General features: G+C 46.5%; 3 protein-coding genes across 3 annotated transcripts in view; 1 reads left to right on the top strand and 2 right to left on the bottom strand.

Annotated features, from left to right (window-relative positions):
• Positions 1-15923, top strand: part of wdr91 (WD repeat domain 91) — an 18413-nt gene extending 2490 nt beyond the window's left edge. The window contains exons 4-18 of the mRNA XM_080018187.1: positions 1-104; positions 1038-1120; positions 1385-1494; positions 3128-3380; positions 3850-3945; positions 4039-4238; positions 6418-6472; positions 6764-6859; positions 6958-7052; positions 7481-7604; positions 14279-14387; positions 14776-14888; positions 14973-15080; positions 15167-15256; positions 15576-15923. The exon at positions 1-104 is cut by the window's left edge and continues 104 nt beyond it. Of these exons, the coding sequence (XP_079874313.1) occupies positions 1-104; positions 1038-1120; positions 1385-1494; positions 3128-3380; positions 3850-3945; positions 4039-4238; positions 6418-6472; positions 6764-6859; positions 6958-7052; positions 7481-7604; positions 14279-14387; positions 14776-14888; positions 14973-15080; positions 15167-15256; positions 15576-15761 (1822 nt within the window). The 3' untranslated portion in view covers positions 15762-15923. The remainder of the gene's footprint in view (positions 105-1037; positions 1121-1384; positions 1495-3127; positions 3381-3849; positions 3946-4038; positions 4239-6417; positions 6473-6763; positions 6860-6957; positions 7053-7480; positions 7605-14278; positions 14388-14775; positions 14889-14972; positions 15081-15166; positions 15257-15575) is intronic.
• A 107-nt stretch (positions 15924-16030) lies between these two features.
• ccdc82 (coiled-coil domain containing 82) lies at positions 16031-19262 on the bottom strand. Its single transcript, XM_080018044.1, has 2 exons — positions 18462-19262; positions 16031-17609 (listed from the first exon to the last, which is right to left on the bottom strand). Exons 1-2 carry the CDS (start codon positions 19041-19043, stop codon positions 17493-17495), a joined length of 699 nt encoding a protein of 232 aa, XP_079874170.1. The 5' UTR covers positions 19044-19262; the 3' UTR covers positions 16031-17492.
• A 1790-nt stretch (positions 19263-21052) lies between these two features.
• Positions 21053-23236, bottom strand: ufc1 (ubiquitin-fold modifier conjugating enzyme 1). The gene has a single exon (XM_080018143.1). It carries the CDS (start codon positions 22953-22955, stop codon positions 22449-22451), a length of 507 nt encoding a protein of 168 aa, XP_079874269.1. The 5' UTR covers positions 22956-23236; the 3' UTR covers positions 21053-22448.
• Between the last annotated feature and the right edge of the window lie 29 nt (positions 23237-23265).

The raw sequence follows: 23265 nt of genomic DNA, 5'->3' as shown, positions 1-23265 counted from the left end.
CCCTGAGCTAAGCCCCGCCTTCGCACCCTACTTCACCCGCCAGTGGAGCGACACCTTCCTGGTGTCACTGCACAACTTCCTGTCCGTGCTCTTCCAGGGCATTCATATCCTGTCGCCATGGTAACACCCGGGGAGGGTTAGGTTCTATGTCGTTCCCCCTGACCACCGGGGGGTGCCGGACCAGCAGTCACTAAGCACCAGGGCCTGGAGGACCTGGAGGTCCTGAAGGTCCTGGAGGGCCTGGGGGGCCTGGGGGGCCTGGACCTCTCAGGAGGGAGCGGCTTCTTGGTGAGCTCCCCCTCTGGTGGTCCGGAGCAATGACATGAAACCAGTCCAACCGTGGGCTCTTACCACCATATGTTTAACATAATAATAATAATAATAATAATAATAATAATAACAATATTTATACTAAAATTATAATAACAATATTATTAATAACAATATTAATAGTAATATTTATTGTAATAATAATAATAAGGCTTGATTTATAGTTTTGATTGTATTCTAATGGCTTTATGTTAAACGCTGAATAAATATAATTTTAAAAAGTAAACAAACAAAGAAATAAATAAGTAATAAATACATATATAATGTATACATTTTAATAATATCATTGTTGTCTGAGAACAACTCGGTGAGGGAAAAAGTGTCACATGGTTGTTTTCCTGCTCTATAATTGGCTGTTGATGTCGCATGGTTGTTTCTCTGCTCGATGATTGGCTGTTGGTGTCGCATGGTTGTTTCTCTGCTCGATGATTGGCTGTTGGTGTCGCATGGTTGTTTCTCTGCTCTATGATTGGCTGTTGTTGTCATGTCTTTGAAGGTAGAGGAAAACAGACTTTGTATCAAAACAAAATCTGATAAATTTGTTATTGTGGAAGATTTTATCGTGAAAATTATCGAGATCATTTCATCACCCAGCCCTACTCTAACCGGTTTAAAAAACAGTTTAAAAACCAGTCTAGACGTTAAAAACTGTCAGTCAAGTCGAACCAGTTAAAACCAGTTGTGACCAGTTCCTTAGCCCCGCCCACCCCAGCCTGTACTGCTGAGCCTGGACGCTGAGCTGCAGTGGGCGAGCGAGCTGGCCGAGGAGAACGAGCAGCTGAGGCAGGCGGTGAGTGGCATGCCGGGAAATTGGGGGGAGGGGCTTCAGAGCCGAGAGGGGAGGGGCCTCAGAGCCGAGAGGGGAGGGGCCTCAGAGCCGAGAGGGGAGGGGCTTCAGAGGGGAGGAGAATCTCTGTCCAAATATGGAAGAAAAAACTGACCGCTTCCTGCCTGCATCTTCTATTCCTCTTTCTTCCCTTTTCTGTCGTCCTTCCTCCCCCCCTACCTACTTTCCTACCTTCCTCCTTCCTTGCTCCCATGTTTCCTTTCCTAGCTCTTTGCTCTTCAGGGTGAATCTTCATCAGAAGATGTGACCAAGCCGTTGGTTCATCACAAGCTGCCAGCGTATGTCCAGCACATGGACCGCCTGGGAGACAGCCAGCTGTGAGTACAGTACTACTACAGTACAACTACAGTACTACTACAGGCGTACGTTCAGCACATGGACCGCCTGGGAGACAGCCAGCTGTGAGTACAGTACTACTACAGGCGTACGTCTAGCACATGGACCGCCTGGGAGATAGCCAGCTGTGAGTACAGTACTACTACAGTACTACTACAGGCGTTTGTCCAGCACATGGACCGCCTGGGAGACAGCCAGCCGTTAGTACAGTACTACTACAGTACAACTACAGTACTACTACAGATTCAAGATTCAAGAACGTACAGGCGTACGTTCAGCACATGGACCACCTGGGAGACAGCCAGCTGTGAGTACAGTACTACTAAAGTACTACTACAGTACTACTACAGGCGTACGTTCAGCACATGGACCGCCTGGGAGACAGCCAGCTGTGAGTACAGTACTACTACAATACTTCTACAGGCGTACGTTCAGCACATGGACCGCCTGGGAGACAGCCAGCTGTGAGTACAGTACAACTACAGTACTACTACAGGCGTATGTCCAGCACATGGACCGCCTGGGAGACAGCCAGCTGTGAGTACAGTACTACTACAGGCGTACGTCTAGCACATGGACCGCCTGGGAGACAGCCAGCTGTGAGTACAGTACAACTACAGTACAACTACAGTACTACTACAGATTCAAGATTCAAGAACGTACAGGCGTACGTTCAGCACATGGACCGCCTGGGAGACAGCCAGCTGTGAGTACAGTACTACTAAAGTACTACTACAGTACTACTACAGGCGTACGTTCAGCACATGGACGGCCTGGGAGACAGCCAGCTGTGAGTACAGTACTACTACAATACTTCTACAGGCGTATGTTCAGCACATGGACCGCCTGGGAGACAGCCAGCTGTGAGTACAGTACAACTACAGTACTACTACAGGCCTTTGTCCAGCACATGGACCGCCTGGGAGACAGCCAGCCGTTAGTACAGTACTACTACAGTACAACTACAGTACTACTACAGGCATACGTTCAGCACATGGACCGCCTGGGAGACAGCCAGCTGTGAGTACAGTACTACTACAGGCGTACGTCTAGCACATGGACCGCCTGGGAGACAGCCAGCTGTGAGTACAGTACAACTACAGTACTACTACAGGCGTATGTCCAGCACATGGACCGCCTGGGAGACAGCCAGCTGTGAGTACAGTACTACTACAGGCGTACGTCTAGCACATGGACCGCCTGGGAGACAGCCAGCTGTGAGTACAGTACAACTACAGTACTACTACAGGCGTTTGTCCAGCACATGGACCGCCTGGGAGACAGCCAGCCGTTAGTACAGTACTACTACAGTACAACTACAGTACTACTACAGATTCAAGATTCAAGAACGTACAGGCGTACGTTCAGCACATGGACCACCTGGGAGACAGCCAGCTGTGAGTACAGTACTACTAAAGTACTACTACAGTACTACTACAGGCGTACGTTCAGCACATGGACCGCCTGGGAGACAGCCAGCTGTGAGTACAGTACTACTACAGTACTACTACAGGCTGACGTCTAGCACATGGACTGCCTGGGAGACAGCCAGCTGTGAGTACAGTACTACAGGTACTACTCCTTGTTCTACATCTCTGTGTCTTTGTTCCTCAGTGACCTGGTTTCCAGCCAGCGAGCTGCTAGCGCCCTCACCAACCCTAACGCTAGTGCTAATGCTAACGCTAGCACGCCTTCCAGAAACTTCTTCTCCACCTTCCTGCCCCAAACCAAGCGCACCGTGCTGAAGCCCACCGGCTCCACAGGCCACGCCCCCACTGCGGCCGCCTCAGTGACGGGCCACGCTCCTGCCGTTAGCTCCTCCCCCAGTCAGAGCCTGCTGGGCAGGAAGGAGGTGCTGGCCAATCAGGTGAGACCTCGAGTCAGGTGTTCATCACTATCTAAATAGATGTTTTTTCCTGCCGGTATTTTCATAATTGCAAAAAAAAAAATCCAAAGTTCAAAAATGTTCAACATTTCCATCTTAATCCTTCCTTCCCTCATCTCACGACATTTTAAAAGGTTAAATATACATATTTTACAATTTAAATTTTTTTTATATTTATTTACATTTATATTTACATTTACATTACAATACATGTATTGCTATGTATTGATATTACCATGTAAATATATTTCTATGTTGATATCTCTATATACTGTAGTTATATTTCTATGTTAATATTTCTATATGTATGTATTTCTATGTAATGATATTTCTATTGTTGTATTGGTATTTCTATGTATTTATACTTTCATGTACTTATATCTTTATATTTATGTCTTGATATTTCTATGTAATGGTATTTCTATGGGTTTATATTTCGATGTAATTCCAGGGCTCCAGGTCCAAGGACCAGAAGGGGGCGTCGCCAGACCCCAGACACAAGAAGAACCAGGAACATGAAAAAGAACGACAAGAACTGTTCTTCAAGGTAGGTTGGAGGGATGGGGGGATGGAGGGAGGGATGGAGGATGGAATACCATCAGGGTTCCAGGACTGACCTCCCAGAACGTGGTGCCCACAGTGTCAGACGCCGGAGAAGAAGAAGGAGGGGGAGGGGGCCGAGGTTGTGGAGGCCCCGCCCCCTGATGGTCCAGACCCCGCACCTACTCTTAGAGTGGGCGCGGTCTCTGACGAGGGGGGCGGGGCCTCCTCCGAGGAGCCGTTCATCAAACTGAGCCAGGAGGAATACGGAGAACACCACTCTTCCATCATGCACTGCAGGTAGGACTGGATTAGGCCAGATTAGACTGGATTATATAAAACTGAATTAGACTGGAATATATTTAACTGAATTAGACTGGATTATATAAAACTGGATTTGACTAGATTAGATAAAGACAGATTAGACTGGATTATACAAAATTGAATTTGACTGGAATATATTAAACTGAATTAGACTGGATTATATAAAACTGAATTAGCCTGGATTATATAAAACTGGATTTGACTGGATTGTATATACAGTAACTGGATTAGACTATATTATATAAAACTGGATTAGACTGGATTATATAAAACCGGATTAGACTGGATTCTACAAAACCGAATTAGACTGGATTCTACGAAGCCGGATTAGAGTGGATTCTATAAAGCCAGATTAGACTGGATTATATAAACCGGATTAGACTGGATTATATAAAACCGAATTAGACTGGATTCTACAAAGCCAGATTAGACTGGATTCTATAAAACCAGATTAGACTGGATTATATAAACCGGATAAAACTGGATTATATAAAACCGAATTAGACTGGATTATATAAAACCGAATTAGACTGGATTATATAAAACTGATTTAGACTGGATTATATAAAACCAGATTAGACTGGATTATATAAAGCTGAATTAGACTGGATTATATAAAACTGAATTAGACTGGATTATATAAATCTGGATTGGACTGGATTATATAAATCTGGATTAGACTGGATTATATAAAACTAAATTACACTGGATTATGTAAAACTGAATTAGACTGCATTATATAAAACCAGATTATACTGGATTATATAAAGATGAATTAGACTAGATTATATAAAACTGAATTAGACTGGATTATATAAATCTGGACTAGACTGGATTATATAAAACTGAATTAGACTGGATTATATAAAACTGAATTAGACTGGATAATATAAAACTGGATTGGACCAGATTAGACTGGATTATATAAAACTAGATTAGTCTGGATTATGTAAAACTGGATTGGACCATATTAGACTTGATTGTATAAAACTAGATTAGACTGTATTATATAAAACTAGATTAGACTGGATAACATACAACTATTAGACTGGATTACATAAAATTGGATTAGACTGGATTATATAAAACTGGATTTGACTGAATTAGATAAAGACAGATTAGACTGGATTATATAAAATTGAATTCGACTGGAATATATTCAACTGAATTAGACTGGATTATATAAAACTGAATTAGACTGGATTATATAAAACCAGGTTAGACTGGATTATATAAAACTGGATTTGACTGGATTGTATATACAGTAACTGGATTAGACTATTATATAAAACTGGATTAAATAAACCGGATTAAACTGGATTCTACAAAACCAGATTAGACTGGATTCTATAAAACCAGATTAGACTGGATTATATAAAACCAGATTAGACTGGATTATATAAAACTGAATTAGACTGGATTATATAAAACTAGATTAGACTGGATTATATATAACTGGATTAGACTATTATATAAAACTAGATTATACTGTATTATATAAAACTGGATTGGACCAGATTAGACTGGATTGTATAAAATTTGATTAGTCTGGATTATGTTAAACTGGATTGGACCATATTCGACTGGATTGTATAAAACTAGATTAGACTGGATTATATAAAACTAGATTAGACTATATTATACAAAACTAGATTGGACTGGATTATACAACACTGGATTAGACCATATTAGACTGGATTATAAAAAACTAGATTAGACTGGGTCATATAAAACTAGATTAGAATGGATTATATAAAACTAGATTAGACTGGATTATATAAAACCAGATCAGACTGAATTATATAAAACTAGATTAGACTGGATTACATAAAACTCGATTAGGCCAGAATAGACTGGATTATAAAACAATGGATTAGACTGGATTATATAAAACTGGATTAGATTAGATCAGACTGTACTAGAGTTTTTGCTCCTTTAGGTCCAGACTGCGTTTAGAGGGTAGAAAAGACTGGATCATAGTGTATCAAGGAAACAAAACATCACAAAGTAGAATCTCAATCCAATATAATCCAGTAAAATATCACTAAAGAATTTACTTATTGTAAAAAGTATTTGTGCTTAAATCAAAATATTTGTTGTATTTGCAAACAAACCTGGTGGCCATTTTGCCCATCTTCCTCCTCCTCTTCCTCAGGGTGGACAGTTCAGGACGTCGTGTTGCCAGTCTGGATGTGGACGGAGTCATCAAGGTACAGGAGAAGAGTTTAAACCACAACAGGAAATGGTTCAAAAGCTATCGGAAACACTTCCTGGAGCTGATTAAACCACTTCCTGTAGTTTATTAACCACTTCCTGTTGTCTTTAAATCACTTCCTGTAGGTTTTTAACCACTTCCTGTAGTTTACTTGACCACTTCCTGTCATCTTTGAACCATTTCCTGTTGTCTTCCAACCACTTCCTGTCATTTAACTGATGACATTCATTCTTCATCCTTGTTTTCTTGTTTATGCTTCATCCTTGTTTTCTTGTCGTTTATCCAGGTGTGGTCGTTCAATCCCTCCATTCAGACCAAAGCCACCGTCATGTCCAAGTTCCCGCTGCTGTCACTGGAGTGGGCGACCAAGCCCCACAGGCTGGTGGGGAACGATCAATAATTGATCTGATTGATCAGTGGAATGATGAATGAATTGATTGGTTGATTGATGAATTGACTGGTTGCTTGTTGCTGTGGCAGCTGTTGCTAGGCAGTGGAGTGGGAACCGTGCGTCTGTACGACACCGATGCAAAAAAAAACCTTTATGAGATGAACATAGACGACGCCCATCAGCGGTGAGACAGCTGCCTGTCTGAGTTCCTGTCTTCCTGTCTGCGTGTCTGACCTCCTATCTACCTGTCTGACATCCTGTCTGTCTTACTAACTTCCTCTTTGACTGTCTGACTTCCGGTCTGTCTGTCTGACGTCCTGTCTGCCTTCCTATCTGCCTGTCTGACTTCCTGTCCATCTGCCTGACTTCCTGTCCGTCTGTCTGACTTCCTGTCTGTCTGTCTGTCTGTCTGTCTGTCTGTCTGTCTGTCTGTCTGTCTGTCTGTCTGCCTGCCTGCCTGCCTGCCTGCCTGTCTGTCTGCCTGTCTAACTTCCTATCTGCCTGTCCGTCTGACTGACTTCCTATATGCCTGTCTGACTTTCTGTGAGCCTGTCTGACTTCCTGTTGGCACTACTGACTTCCTGTCTGTCTTTCTGACATCCTGCCCCCCAGTATCCTCTCTCTGTCTTGCAGTCCCAGCGGTTCTTCCTTCGTCTGCTCTGCGGCGGGGTCCGCCACCCGGGGCGTTGCCGCTGGTCACCTGCTGCTCTGGGACACCAAGACGGTCAAGCAGCAGGTAACCGTCAGCAAGATAAGTACTACATAGGTATTGCGTACTGTAGGAACTACATAGGTACTGTGAACTGTTGGTACTACCTAGGTACTGTGGGCTGTAGGTACTAGATAGGTACTGAGTACTGTAGGTACTACATGATACTGCATACTGTAGGTACTACATAGGCACTACATACTGTAGGTACTACATATGTACTGCATACTGTAGGTACTACATAGGTACTGCGTCCTGTAGGGATGCAACGGTACAGTTGGCCCACGGTTCGGTACGGTTTCGGTATCTTTATCTTATCTTTATCTTCTTTAAGAAAACATGTTTTTTTAGTCGTGTTTCATAAATTAGCAGTGTAACGCTCTGTGTGTATGACTGTGAGGGGAGGGGGAGACGGGTTAAAGGTCATTGGTGGGTTTTTCTAATTTGCACAAGTTCATGTGATTGGAGGGGAGGTGTCCAGGACAGGATAATTCAAATATATATTTTCCTGAATATACATATAAGACGCACCGCAGCGAAACATTGTCACTCATTCCTAAAATGGCCAGAAGCACCAAATAAGTTTCTAGAAGGAAAATTAGATTTTTCCAGATTCATGTTAGTTTGTGTTTTATAATCTCTCAACGTGTTTTCAAAACCCAGTTTGATCTATAAATAGTAGAAAAGTGTTAAACGTGTAGTTAAATATTCCCGTTGGATGACATGGGGAAACGCAGTTGACTTACCGAGACGCTGAACGGCACTGAACGACGACGATCGATGGTTTCCTTTAAAGGTGAAGATCATTCCTCCATGTTCCATGTGATGTCAAGTCACAAGGTGAAACGTTGGGATGGAGTTCAGCCTTTAAATGGTACTACTTTTACACACACGGAGACATCGTTGTGGAGGCGGCGTAACATGCGAAGAAGAAAAGCTGACGTCACTTCTGTAAACAGATGGTTAAAGCCCAGCATGAGGATCCTTCGGTTTTACTTGTCTGTGAAACTTTCATCGAAGTGTTGTTATGGATCAAGTTCAAAAGGTTATTTGTCACATACATATACACAGTCATACATATATGCAGTGAAATGTCATGACACCCAAGTGATTACGCACAATAAGCTCTATAAGATCTAAAAATACCAAAATACTAGAATGTGCATAATTGACACAAGGAGGATTAGGTGAAGCAGGTGGAGGAAGCTCTGAATCATATTTGGGACCTTAATCTGACCAGTGTGATGGATCCAAGTCAGTGTTAGCAGCGCGTACTGGACTTCATTTTCCACGATGATAGTTCTACAGCGACACAGAGAACGACAGTCGATGCTGAATCTGATATTACTCCGGACTTGGAGAACATTTCAAACAGCGGATTTAGAACCTGAATGTGATGATTAAACTGAATATTTTGAAGAACCAACGGAGGAGACCTATGACACGCCCATTGTTGTTACAACGGAAGGAGTTTCTGCGAGAAGTGATTTCTAGAGCACGAGGAAATACGCTCGGAGAGGGAGGTCCACAACTCCAAGAACACCTGTGAGCACTCTAACCTCTCTTTGGGTGGTCGTGTTCAACCTGCGATTAACCATATTAAGATGCATTACAGTTTTGGCTTTACTCAACAGGTTAGTACCTGGTTTAAAGAAGTGATGGCAACTTTGGCTTCATCATAGAGAGAGTTACATGAAAGGGGTTGACAAAAGGCTACAGAAGAAATGTAAAATGGGTTGGTCAACTATTAACATTCCGAGGGGATTTTGGCTATTTGGCATACGCACATCTATATATTAAATGACACAACAAGGTCTATGTACAGAGACTCTATTATTGACAGACTACATTTGTTGTGTCGTCCCCACTTTTAAACTCAGTCCATAATATCATCAAAAGATTTAGAGAATCTGGAGAAATCTCTGCACGTAAGCGGCAAGGCCGAAAACCAACATTGAATGCCCGTGACCTTCGACCCCTCAGGCGGCACTGCATTAAAAACCGACATCATTTTGTAAAGGATATTACTCTGGGCTCAGGAAACACTTGTCAGGTCACACAGTTCGTCGCTACATCTACAAGTTCAAGTTAAAACTCTACCACGCAAAGCCAAAGCCATATATCAACAGCACCCAGAAACGACCCCGGCTTCTCTGGACCCGAGCTCATCAGGGATGGACTGACGCAAAGTGGAAAAGTCTGCTGTGGTCTGACGAGTCCACATTTCAAATTGTTTTTGGAAGTCATGGACGTGGTGTCCTCCGGGCCAAGGAGGAAAAGGACCATCCAGATTGTTATCAGCACAAAGTTCAAAAGCCAGCATCTGTGATGGTATGGGGGTGTGTTAGTGGTAACTTGCACATCTGTGAAGACAGCATTAATGCTGAAAGGTACAAATAGGTTTTGGGGCAACATATGCTGCCATGCAAGCAACGTCTTTTTCGGGGACCTCCCTGCTTATTTCAGCAAGACAATGCCAAGCCACATTCTGCATGTGTTACAACAGCGTGGCTTCATAGTAAAAGAGTGTGGGTACTAGACTGGCCTGCCTACAGTGCAGACCTGTCTCCCATTGAAAATGTGTGGCACATTAGCAGAAGCACAAATTACGACAAGGGAGATCCCGGACCGTTGAGCAACTGAAGTCGCACATCAAGCAAGAATGGGAAAGAATTCCACCGACAAAGCTTCAACAATTTGTATCCTCAGTTCCCAAACGCTTATTGAGTGTTGTTAATTGTTCGTGAATACACCATGTGGTGCTACTTGGACACGTCTTTAGGGATGTACGCGGGATCATAGGGTGTTTTGGGTCTTTAACCACAGACACCCTCACCCGGGCGCCCCAGCCAGGGGTGATCAGTCCCCGACTTGTGTCCAAGTAGCCTGCTACTCCACGGATCTCCCCTCCGGATCCACAGCCATCGTGAGGCTTTTTCAGCAGCCTCCAAGATGTTTTTGATGGCTCTTTTGCACAGCTGTCCTTTAACTCCAAGAAGTTTGAAGGTTTGGTGCAATGACTGGCGAATCTGACTCAGCGAATCCCCGTCATCCAACTTCGACTGGTTCGCCACAGGCTTTCCAGCCATTGCTCCTGCACTCAGACATCAGCTCTGCGTACTTGGCCCTTTTGCGCTTGTTGGCCTCTTCAATTCGGTCTTCCCAGGGGACAGTAAGTTCCACTATGACCACTTGCTTTGTAGACTCCGATGTTAACACCATGTCTGGGCGGAGTGAAGTGGTTGAGAAGTGTTCTGGGAACTTGAGCTGCTTTCCCAGATCCACTTGGAGGTGCCAGTCCCTTGCAGTGGCAGGAAGCCCTCCTGAGGAGCGTGGCTGATGTTGTACCTTCTGCCCAGCTCTGATGAAGCTGATGGACTACTTGGGGGTATGCTGATTCTTGCTGTTCTGAACCGCTGCGCTGATTGTGTCCGCCAAAGCCCTAAGGACCTGGTCGTGGCGCCAGCGGTACCGCCCATCCCCCAATGCCTTCGAACAGCAGCTCAGGATATGCTCTAGGGTGCCGCTTTTTTGGCACAGTTGGCATGCCGGCGTGTCAGCCAAGCCCCAACGATACAGATTGGCTGGGCTTCGGAGAACATCATACACTGATTGGATGAGGAACTTGTTAAAAGGAAAGGTGATGTTACGCAGTGGTAAACATGCCCCTGTCCCAGCATTTTTGGAATGTGTTGCAGGCATCAAATCCAAAATGAGTTAATTTTTGCAAAGAAACAATAAAGTTTATCAGTTTGGACATTAAATATCTTGTATTTGTGTATTCAATTGAATATAGGTTGAAAAGGATTTGCAAATCATTGTATTCTGTTTTTATTTACATTTTACACAACGTCCCAACTTCATTGGAATTGGGGTTTGTAAAAGCTTTTTTAAAAACAAAGATGTGTGTCGATGATGCTGTTCAACATTCCCTCAAAACAAAAGAACAATGCAGAGAATGCCCCATTCAGCAGGGTGTCAAGTCACCATGCAGCAGGGTGTCAAGTGGCCATGTGACAAGTAGCCATGCGGTCTTGTTGGTCCTCCAACCATTTGCATTCTGGGAGCTGGCTGAATGAAGCCAAGTGTGGGGAAAACTTTCAAGGTGATTATCTCAGAATCCCAGTTTGCCACACCTTTTTCATTAACAAGTCATAGCTTTAAAAATATTTGCTTGATTCGCACAAGTGACACCTTGTTTTGAAGCTCTGTTTCTCCACTTTCAAATGATGCCAGAACTAAATAAATCAGGTACTATTGTTGGTTATCTTTGTGTAGAACAGGTATAAACAGTCTTTTTTTAACACATAATAAATAATAGTAAAATAAAAGCTCAGTCAGACCAGGGGGTGCGCTCCTTTTCAACCAGGGCACCTCCTGAGAGGGAGAAGCTTAGGATATCTCCTATATGGAAGGGGAAACAGTTGCCGGTGGCAGGAGATAGAAACTTAAACAAACACAACATAAAAATGTAAAAGAAAAAAAAACAAATATAAATACTCTTCACCCAGAGAGACTTGGTTCCCTTAAATGTTCAAGTTTAAGAGATTATTTGTGGAGGGACACTTAAAAAGACAGGAGAACAAAGACGTTAAAACCATCAGAGAACATGTCCCAGAACACTGTCAGCAGGATACTTGGTAAGAAGTAGATAAGAACTAGATTAGAATAAGATGAGAACTAGATTAGAATTAGATAAGAACTTGGTAAGAACTGGATAAGAACAGAGATAAGAACAGAGATAAGAACAGAGATAAGAACTAGATAAGAACTAGATTAGAATTAGATAAGAACTGGATAAGAACTTGATAAGAACTGGACAATATGGATAAGAACGAGATAAGAATTAGAAAATAACTCAATTACAATTAGATAAGAACAAGATAAGAAAAAGATAGAATTAGATAAGCACTAGATTACAATTAGATAAGAACTAGATAAGAACTAGATTAGAATTAGATACAAACAGGGATAAAAACAAGATTAGAACTAGATAAGAACTAGATTAGAACTAGATGAGAAATAGATAAGAACTGGGATAAGAACTAGATAAGAATTAGATTGTGTGGGGGTGGTAGCTCAGGAGGTAGAGCTGGTGGTCTAGTGATCTAAAGGTTGCTGGTTGGATCCCAGGCTCCTCCTGCTAGCATGCTGTAGTGTCCTTGAGCAAGACACTTAACCCCTCATTGCTCCTGATGGCTGCGTCCGTCGCTGTTTCAATAATTGTAAGTGGCTTTGGATAAAAGCGTCTGATCAATGTAATGTATGGGTGTAACAGATTAGAACTGGACAAGAACTGGATTAAAATTAGATAAGAACTGGTTAAAACTGGATAAGAACTTGATAAGAACTGGACAATATGGATAAAAACTAGATAAGAAACTAGATTAGAATTAGATAAGAACTGGGATAAGAACTAGATTAGAATAAGATAAGAACTGGATAAAACTGTATAAGAACTGGATAATATGGATAAAAACTGGACAAGAACTTGAAAAGAACTGGATTAGAATTAGATAAGAATTAGAATGGATAACAACTGGATAAGAATTAGAAAATAACTGGATAAGTGGAAGAAGCAGGTGGAAGAAGTAGGAACTTGACAGTCAGAGGAGGTGGAAGTGGTTTTGTTTTATATAAAGATGAAAAAAAAAATAGTCAAATCAAACTCCAAGTCATTTATTGACAGAATCCGTATTACCTCAAATAGTGAGCAGGCTTTTATTTACCTCAACTCGTGCCGTGCTCCTTGAAATAAATCAACCGAAATAAAGTGACATTATTGTTTTCTTGAAGTGGACCAGAGATCACTCTACCTCTGTCCTGATCCAAAGCAGAACGTCCCTCGGTTTAAAATGTCCTCTCATACAAGTAAAAAACCACCAAAAACAACAGATGTCAAACAAAAACAAGAAGCACACAAAACACACTGATCACATCCTTCTAAATACTAAACAGGCTCCCAACAAGCTGGTTGACCCGCAAAGGGAGGTCCAAGTCCCCCCCTGCCGTGACACAGCGGCATGAGGGAAAAGGCTGATGAGGAGGCCACGCCCACCCCAGGCCTGCTTTTCCTGCTGGACACCAGGACTCCTTGACGCTTTACTCAGACATTTCTTTGTTATTTCGTCTCCTGTTTGTATTGAAAAGGCTGCGCCCTCAAAAACAGACCTCGTTGAAATTCTGCGCGGCTCCACCTGGGCCCCACCGGGACCCCACTGGTGGAGCTGCCACAGTAGATTGAACAGGAAGCTGCACACTGGGCCGCGCCCGCTCGCTGGACTTCTACCGTGTTACCTTGTTACCTTGTTACCTTGTTACCTTGTTACCATGTTACCTTGTAACCGTGTTACCATGTTACCTTGTTACCTTGTTACTGTGTTACCGTGTTACCTTGTTACCATGTTACCATGTTACCTTGTAACCGTGTTACCATGTTACCTTGTTACCTTGTTACCTTGTTACCATGTTACCATGTTACCTTGTTACCTTGTTACCTTGTTGCCGTGTTACCTTGTTACCTTGTTGCCGTGTTACCTTGTTTCCTTGTTGCCGTGTTACCTTGTTACCTTGTTACCGTGTTACCGGGGTTTGCGTGTGCGCATTGACCTGTAGGGGGCGTAACGTACCGTGCAGCGCGCATTCCTTGCGTACTGCAAGTACTACGGAAGTACTATCTGAGTGCCCGTCTCTCTCTCCAGCTGCAGTTTTCTCTCCTTCCTGATCCGGTGGCGATAAACTGCACTGCGTTCAACCACAACGGGAACCTGCTGGTGACTGGCGCCGCCGACGGCTTCATACGACTTTTTGGTGAGAGTTGTAGAAACAAAACCCCCCCCCCCGCTCTGCTGCTCCTACATCTTCAGTGAGTGTTGGGTGACTCGGCCGCCTCGCGTCATGGCGGCCGTGTGGCTCGGCCGCCAGGACGCGAGGTGACCGAGCCACACGGCCGCCTCGCATCGTGGCGGCCCTGTGGCTCGGCCGCCTCACGTCATGGCGGCCGTGTGGCTCGGCCGCCTCGCGTCATGGCGGCCGTGTGGCCCCGCCGTGTGGCAAGGCCGCCTCGCGTCATGGCGGCCGTGTGGCTCGGCCGCCTCGCGTCATGGCGGCCGTGTGGCCCCGCCGTGTGGCAAGGCCGCCTCGCGTCATGGCGGCCGTGTGGCTCGGCCGCCTCGCGTCATGGCGGCTGTGTGTTCAGACATGCAGCAGTACGAGAGCATCCTCAGCTGGCGAGCGCACGACGGAGAAGTTTACAGCGTGGAGTTCAGCTACGACGAGAACACGGTGTACAGCGTGGGAGAGGACGGGAAGGTATAAACCGCCTTGTTCGTCGCTCCATCCCTCCTTCCTCCCTGAGCGTCGCTCGCTGCAGCTCCATCCTCTGTTTGTTTTCAGTTCATCCAGTGGAACATCCACCGCTGTGGTGTGAAGCAGGCGGAGCAGCAGCTTTCCCAGGATGCAACGGGGCCATTCGTGCTCTCCGGCTACAGCGGCTACAAGCAGGTAGCATTAGCCCTGGCTCCCGGTGTCTCTCGCCCGCCTCGCTCTGAAGATGTAACATTTAGTCGGATGTTTGGTCGTTTGTTCAGGTCCAGACGCCGCGAGGACGACTCTTCGCGTTCGACTCGGAAGGACGACACGTTCTCACCTGTTCATCGGGAGGAGGAGTGATCCACCAGGTGCGTCCCTCCTTCCCCTGCCGTGGAGTTGTTACACATCTTAGAAGGAAGTCGAAGGGTCTGCTGCCAGGCACTGGACCGAGGAGGACCACGCCCAAACCACACCCAAACATCCTTCTGAGGAAATGTTCTGTGGGCTGATCGGGCAACCGAGAGTAGAGGGTGGAGCTACTGGAGAGAGAGGTCAAAGGGTCAGAGGGTTAGGGGGTCAGAGGGTCAGAGGTTCAGCCAATACTGTCCAGGGTGTTTCCCTTTTTTCTTTCTTTCATTCTATAACTTTGAATATGTAATAAAAAATGATCCTCCCTCCCTCCCTCAGTTAACCGGTGGGGAAAGCAGCAGTGGTAGCGCTGGCACCTTGCTGCGCAGTGTCATGGCGCTGGGCGGCCACAAGGCTCCCGTGGTGACGGTCGACTGGTCGTCAGCGCTCGACTGCGGCTCGTGTCTGACGGCGTCCATGGACGGGAAGATCAAGCTGAGCACGCTGCTAGCGCACAAGGCCTAGCGGGCTAGCTCGTTCAAACCAGGAGGCTTTGATTTGAATTTCAAATAGAACATTGTGCGCTTCAAACATTAACAAACCTTAGTTTAGTAAAACAGCAAAAATGTCAATATTAGAATTGTAACATTTCTGTGAAATGAATAAAAGGTGTTTGTGTGAATTGAACGTTGGTGTTGAGATGTTTATCCACAAGAATGAAACCCCAACAGAGGAACAACGACGATAAGCACATTTCATCCGTTCTTCCCCATCGGCACAAAAATGAAACAATACAGAGAAAAAATATTATTTATTTATTTATTTATTTATTTACATGTTTAGTTACATGTTCACGTATCGATGTAACTCCAAACTTTATTAACAAAATGTGTTTAACAATTAAGATCTTTACAGAGAAAATGAAGGGTTTGAACAAGCTAGCATGAGCGTCGCAAAATGGAGTTCATCACATTTTCACATTCTGAAAAATTACTAAATATTTCATTGCAAAATAGAGAAATAAAGTTGCCGCCGTTGTAATTCACAATGTTTGAAATGACACGGTGAACAATTCAGGATTTAGTTGAACGGGGTCGTACGCCAGCAGGAAGGCTTTCAGTTTGCAGCGGCTCTTATCGGAATCTCTAAAGGCCGGTTTACACCTGGCGCGGGGGCGTGGCCAGGGGGGCGGGGCTACGGCACGAGGGGCGTTTCCCTGGAAATCCACCGAAACAATGAGAGATCAGTGCCGGACGACGTGGACCCGCACTGCAAATCAGACGTGAAATTCAAGTCGAACGATTCATTTTGAGACAAATATTAAACAAACAGTTCATGAGGAATCCTGAGGTCGTCTCCTCAACCAAGGCTCAGGGGTTGGAACCCCGCCTCCTGAGCAGGAAGGAGGTTCTGACCCCGCCTCCTGAGCAGGAAGGAGGTTCTGACCCCGCCTCCTGAGCAGGAAGGAGGTTCTGACCCCGCCTCCTGAGCAGGAAGGAGGTTCTGACCCCGCCTCCTCTGAGCAGGAAGGAGGTTCTGACTCCACCTCCCGTCTGCGGGTGGAACAGGCTTCCGTCCGTCTCACCTCGTTGAACATCACATCACATCGTCCTGGGCTGCGTGCGGCCATGTTTGCTGTCCGCCATCTTCCTCCTTCACGACAACCTGCTCTGCACTGCCCCTACACTGCCCCCCCTGCGCCGGGCGAAGCCCCCTGCGCTGAAATCCAACCAGCGTTAGTTCTTCTGGAATGTGGCAGATCTCAAGATGGAAAGTTGATTTGGTAATAACTGGTGGTGTAACGCGTAGTACTGTAGTTATACTGTTAATATACTACACTGCAAATAAAAGTCGAGTTTTATGGCAAACGACCGAAAGCAAAGTTTATTCACAATAATTGGCAACGAGTCGATAGAAACTGTTTTATAAACAGAAAAATGTAAATAAATGAAAAGAGAAGAAAAGACTTGAAGGTTCGATTCCCGACGTTTGTCCAAACAGCTCAGGGAGGCGGTGAAGCAGGAGGAGCTTTTACTTTCAAAGTTTCTTTTTCACTTTGTCAATTTTAATTGTGAAAAACTGGAATTCAAAAAACCAACATGTTGAGGAAACGCCAACTCCCCCGTCCCGTCGCCACGGCAACAACAACAACAACAACAACAACAACAACAACAAGGACGACGGCGCCGTCCTGCCGTTTCTCTGGGTAAAGTTCAGAACAGTTTGGCCACTTGCATCCTTTCCTCGTGTCCTTTCCTAAAGTCCTCCGTTGCTGTCATGGCTGTCGCTGCCGTCGTGACGGACGCCGTTGTCGTCGTCGTCGCAGCGGTCACCGTGGCGGCCATCTTGGTTCTCTGTGGCCTCGTCACCGTCCTGAAATAAAAATACTTTTACTTCCTAGAATATGTCCGAGTTGGTTTCCTAGCTGACAGTCTAGGAGCTAGGAAACAAGGAGGTCAGTTCATGCTACGTCGCCATGGTAACTGAGGCCGCACACCCAGCCTGCACGTTGCCATGGTAACTGAGGCCGCACACCCAGCCTGCACGTTCTGTTGGAGATAACTAGTAAACTGACCAGTCCTACATGGTACTATGCGTTGCGGTACTACATGGTACTATGTGTTGTGGTACCGCATGGTAGTATGCGTTGTGGTTCCACTATGTGTTGTGGTACCGCATGGTAGTATGCGTTGTGGTACCACTATGTGTTGTGGTACCACTATGTGTTGTGGTACCGCATGGTAGTATGCGTTGTGGTACCACTATGTGTTGTGGTACCACTATGTGTTGTGGTACCGCATGGTAGTATGCGTTGTGGTACCACTATGTGTTGTGGTGCCGCATGGTAGTATGCGTTGTGGTACCACTATGTGTTGTGGTACCGCATGGTAGTATGCGTTGTGGTACCACTATGTGTTGTGGTACCACTATGTGTTGTGGTACCGCATGGTACTATGCGTTGTGGTACCACTATGCGTTGTGGTACCACTATGTGTTGTGGTACCGCCTGGTACTATGCGTTGTGGTACCACTATGTGTTGTAGTACCGCCTGGTACTATGCGTTGTGGTACCACTATGTGTTGTAGTACCGCCTGGTACTATGCGTTGTGGTACCACTACGCCTTGTGGTAGCGCATGGTACTATGTGACCCCAGGACCAGACATCCGGGCCCCTGGACTGGGGGCGTGTCCTGGACCCTGCCTGAGGAAGCTAGTGACGTCACCTTGACTCTCTGCCGCCGGTGCGGCACGCGCGCCTTCATCCTCTGCGCCAGCGCGAGCAGCTTCCCGTGCCGCTGCTTCCGCTTGGCCGCCGCCTCCGCCGCGTCGCGCAGCCGCTGCCGCTTCCGCTCCCGCTCCTCTTCCGCGTCCGAGTCCGACTCCGCTCCGCTCCGCACGCGGACGCGCTTCTTCGGCGGCACTTTGCGCTTTAGCTCGCGCTCTTTCCGCTCGTCGCTGGCGCTGCCGCTCGACGAGCTCTCCTCTTCCTCTTCCTCTTCCTCCTCCTCCTCCTCCTCCTCCTCCTCTTCCTCCTTTTTCTTGGAGAGGAACGAGCGCTTGCGGCGCGCAGCCACCGCGCGGCTGTCGTCGCTGGACGTGCTGTCGCTGCCGCTGCCGCTGCTGCCGCTGTCGCTGCCGCTGCCGCGGAACTCGGAGTCGCTGGACGTGCTGCTGCCGCCGAACGAGCCCTCGTCGCTGTCGTCCAGGATGGCGGGCGGCAGGCCGATCTGCCGCTTCCGCGACGCGGCCGCCGCCTTGGTTTTGCGCATGGACGCGAACACCTTCCGCTTGTACAGACTCTCCATTTTGTCTCAGCTTCAGAGTTAGCTTAGCTGCAACTGAGCTAATGCTAAGGCTAGCGTTAGCCCGATCGATGCAAACGAAACCGGAAGTGAAAACCTATCGATCCTGTATTGTTTTTAGCCGGGAGCGCGCCGCGGGCACGCGTTCCGACGCATCCGCTCCCGCGCGCTGTTTTGTTGTTGCCCCTGCGCGTGTTTGTTTGTTTATTTATTTATTTTCCCTGTGGCTCCACCCACTTCCGGCGCCACTTCCGGCTGGGCAGGGCGTCGCAGCGCCGCGCGCTGGACGGAGTGTTTATTTGTTAACGATCAAGAAGATTCTGAAGTTTTTAACTATTTGACAAGTTCCAGAAACTCTGTTGCACATTATATTCAATATGATATGAAGTTAGATATTATATTTCATATTTTCAAGATGTTTATTTGTCACATACATAGACATACATTCATACATATATGCAGTGAAATGTCTTTGCAACGATATTATATAATATATTATATTATATTATATTTTATATGATATTATACATTACATTATTTTATATATTATATTTTATATGATATATGATATGATACATTATATTACATTTTATATTATATATTATATTAAATATTATATTCTTGATTCTATTCTCAGTCTCTCGACTTTATCAACTCATCCGAAACAAAGCTCACCCTAACCCTAATCCCTGGAAATCCTCTCTTCTTGGTTTATTTTTAACAAATGCTCCTCATAAATACTCGGATATTGGTATTTTGTCACATGATAAGATTGTTCATCGTGCTGTAGCTACAGCCGGACGAGCTCAGCTCCCAAAATCAACACAAGTTGTTCTTAAAGCAGAGTTTTATCTTTTGTGTGAAAGCTTTTTGTTGCTGATCCGTGGGAATTGGCTGGAAGCTGAGGTCAGTCACGATGACGTACAACCGGCCACGAACAGCATCCTGACGCTTCCATCCGTACTGTACACAAACACGCTGCCTTCCACTCATTTAGAGTGAAAGGCAGAAACAATCCCTGCTTTCCCCTCAGCCGTCCAATCTGAAGGAAGAGGACACGACGTTTACTCATCTCCCAAATCACTTTAGCCCTCTCATCATCAATGGGACTTGTGCCTCTAACACCACCGGTCACTTCCCAACCATCCCGGAAAACTCTGGAAAGTAATAAAATCTTCATCTGGGAGTGTAACCACGTTGTGACACACGCAGCAACTCCTAGGCATCAGACATTCTAAACGATTTCAATGAACTATGTTTTTTTCTGGTTGATTCCATCCAGTTCCAAAACAGCCTGATAAGCACAGCCCCCCCCCCCTCAACTCTTTGGTTTAACCATGAGTTTGGCCCCCCGGGGTGACAGAGCTCCGCGGGGCCTGAAGCACCTGGATCCTCACAGCTTGAGAGCAGAACCTCAAACTCATTTTCATCATCCAACAACGAGACTCCAAACATGGACGCCTGCTGTTCTGTGCCGGAGGGAGGGGAGGCCTCGTGCTTCGTGCCTACAGACCCGTCTTTAAATGACGTGCTTGAGCCCAAGTCCTTGAAAGGTTTGTTCGTGAACACATTTTTAGACACAAATGGTTTTCGATCACAACCTGCATCATGACGTTACTGAGGCACTGGACTGCAAAGGGTACCTTTGGGGTACTCAAGGGTAGCTCTTTTTACCGACTTGTCCGAGGCTTTTGGCGCAGTTGACCATGTCACCTTGGTGGACGGACTCATGCAGGGAGTTGCTTTTCAAATGACTTGTCAGCTGGCGCTCAATGCGTCTAGTTGGCCGGGTCTTCCTTCCTCCCTGTGTTCAAGGCAGCTCAGGGCTCCACACCAGGACCACTGCTGTTCTCCATATGAATCATCTCTGTGATGGTTTATCAGATGCTACGTTCCTTTCTCATGCAGATGGTAGTTATCTTTTACTCATTCACTTCATTGCAAAACCTTGAATTCCCGCCGTCTGCCTTTCATGTTGTTCAGTCCCATCTCACTCCACCTGGTGTTGAACGCACACAAATCCAAACTCGTGCTACTTTCAAATGGAAGCGTTCACGTCTAATCTGCCGAAGATCTCAGCCGCTCCAGGGGTTGAAATCGAAATGGTCACAAAATATCAGTATTTAGGTTTCATTATTGATCAGAAATGATCATTTAATTCACACATTGAAAACCTTGTTTCCAAGCTGAAACTTCAACAAAGTTTATTTTTTAGGAATAATCCTGTTTCTCCCTTCACGCAAGGAAACCCTGGATTTCGGAAACTTTCTATGTAACCTGGGTTGGATGACGACGACCTGCTCTTCATGAACGTAGAAAGATGTAGAGCGCACGGTGCTTCAGCTGTGGCCATCTTGTACAGCGCTGCCCTCTGCTGCTCAGGAGCCATCCCTGTATGAAGGCACTCACCTTGGTTTCCATGGATGACCACGTCCCCTTGGGCTGGTTCCATCCCTGCACACACACCTGTCTCAACCAAAACAGCCTGCGAAACAGCTTTTCAACCACTGCCCCTTCTCCATCAAATAATGTACAGAATTCAATGGGAACTGGTTACTATGGGATGTTGAAAGTGTTCTTGGTCTCTGCTCAATCGTCCCTGAAATCTCTTTAGAGAAATCCTGCCTTTGATGCCTCATGAGTCGTCCGTCCTCCATGTTGAGTCCCGTTAACTCCGCGTTGAGTTCATGTTGAGTCCCGTTAACTCCGCGTTGAGTTCATGTTGAGTCCACGTTAAGTCCGCGTTGACTCTGCGTTGACTCTGCGTTGACTTCAAGTTGAGTCTGTGTTGACTTCAAGTTGAGTCTGCGTTGACTTCAAGTTGAGTCTGCGTTGACTTCAAGTTGACTCTGCGTTGACTTCAAGTTGAGTCTGCGTTGACTTCAAGTTGAGTCTGCGTTGACTTCAAGTTGAGTCTGCGTTGACTTCAAGTTGAGTCTGCGTTGACTTCAAGTTGAGTCTGCGTTGAGTCCGTGTTGACTCCATGTCCTGTGTCGTACACGTGTTTATCTGTGTTTACTGCTCCGTCAGACTTGACTTGGTTCATGAAGGATAGATGTGTACTGTACCATGTATAGTATTCATGTACTCTACCATGTACAGCATCCATGTACTCTACCATGTACTTTATCATGTATAGTATCCATCGTGGTAGCCGTCAGATAACTTTACATTTTAGTGACATCACCAACAAACACCTTAGTTTAACTTTATTGACACAGTGCATCTTTACAGTTGCTTTAGTGAAAATGTCCAGGAGGAACGAGGGGACAAGGAGCTTGTGCAACACCAGGTCCCAGATGTGCCCTAGCTCCCTATCCCCTTGTCTCCTAGCTCCTCGTGCACCGCCAGGTCCCCTTGTCTCCTAGCTCCTCGTGCACCACCAGGTCCTGGGTGTCCCCTTGTCTCCTAGTTCCCAGCCCCTCGCTGCCCGTGCACCAGCAGGCCCTTGGCCACCAGGTCAGGCACCTCCACGGCCAGCCACGGCGCCAGCCCCAGCGCCATAACGTGCGCGAGCCCGAAGCCGGGCACGTTGCGCGCCCACAGCGGCTGGAAGTGGTCGGTGAGACAGATCCTTCCGCCGCGGAACATCTTAGCGGTCTTACCGTCCAGCTCGGGCAGCGCCACCTCGGGCGCCGTGGCGGGGTACGCCGCGGGGACGTCGAACTCCACCCGGAACTCGTAGCGCAGCAGCTCGTGCACGTGCCAGCAGGTGCCGCTCCAGCGCGTGCCCTCCGCGTTGGACTGGAGGCGGAACCAGTCGTTGTCGGCGGCTTTGTTGTTCTCCACGTAGCCAATCAGCGCCACGTACTCCTCGCGCAGCCGCAGCTTCCAGCCCTCCGCGTCGCGCGGCCCCGCGTGCGTCTTCAGCAGCGGGATGCGCGAGACCGCCTGGCGCGTGGCCTCGTCCACCATGTTGGTCGTTGTCGTTGTTGTTGTTGTCGTTGTTGTTGTTGTTGTTGTTGTTGTCGTCGTCGTTGCTTCCGGGACGAGGCGCCTTCGGTCTCTGGAGGGAAGCGCTGACGAGGAGCTGCTGCTGCTGCTGCTGCTGACGAGGAGCTGCTGCTGCTGCTGCTGCTGCTGCTGCTGCTGCTGCTGCTGCTGCTGACGAGGAGCTGCTGCTGCTGCTGCTGCTGCTGCTGCTGCTGCTGCTGCTGCTGCTGCTGCGATGCGGAAGCGGGAAAACACCGGAAAAGGCGGATGTTGTTCTTCTTCGCCTGCTGCT

The sequence above is a fragment of the Zeus faber genome (genome assembly GCF_960531495.2).
Source record: "Zeus faber genome assembly, chromosome: 17".
In the NCBI taxonomy this organism is placed as follows: domain Eukaryota; kingdom Metazoa; phylum Chordata; class Actinopteri; order Zeiformes; family Zeidae; genus Zeus; species Zeus faber.
The sequence above is the reverse complement of the archived record's forward strand: the minus strand, read 5'-3'. Positions and strand labels throughout refer to the sequence as shown.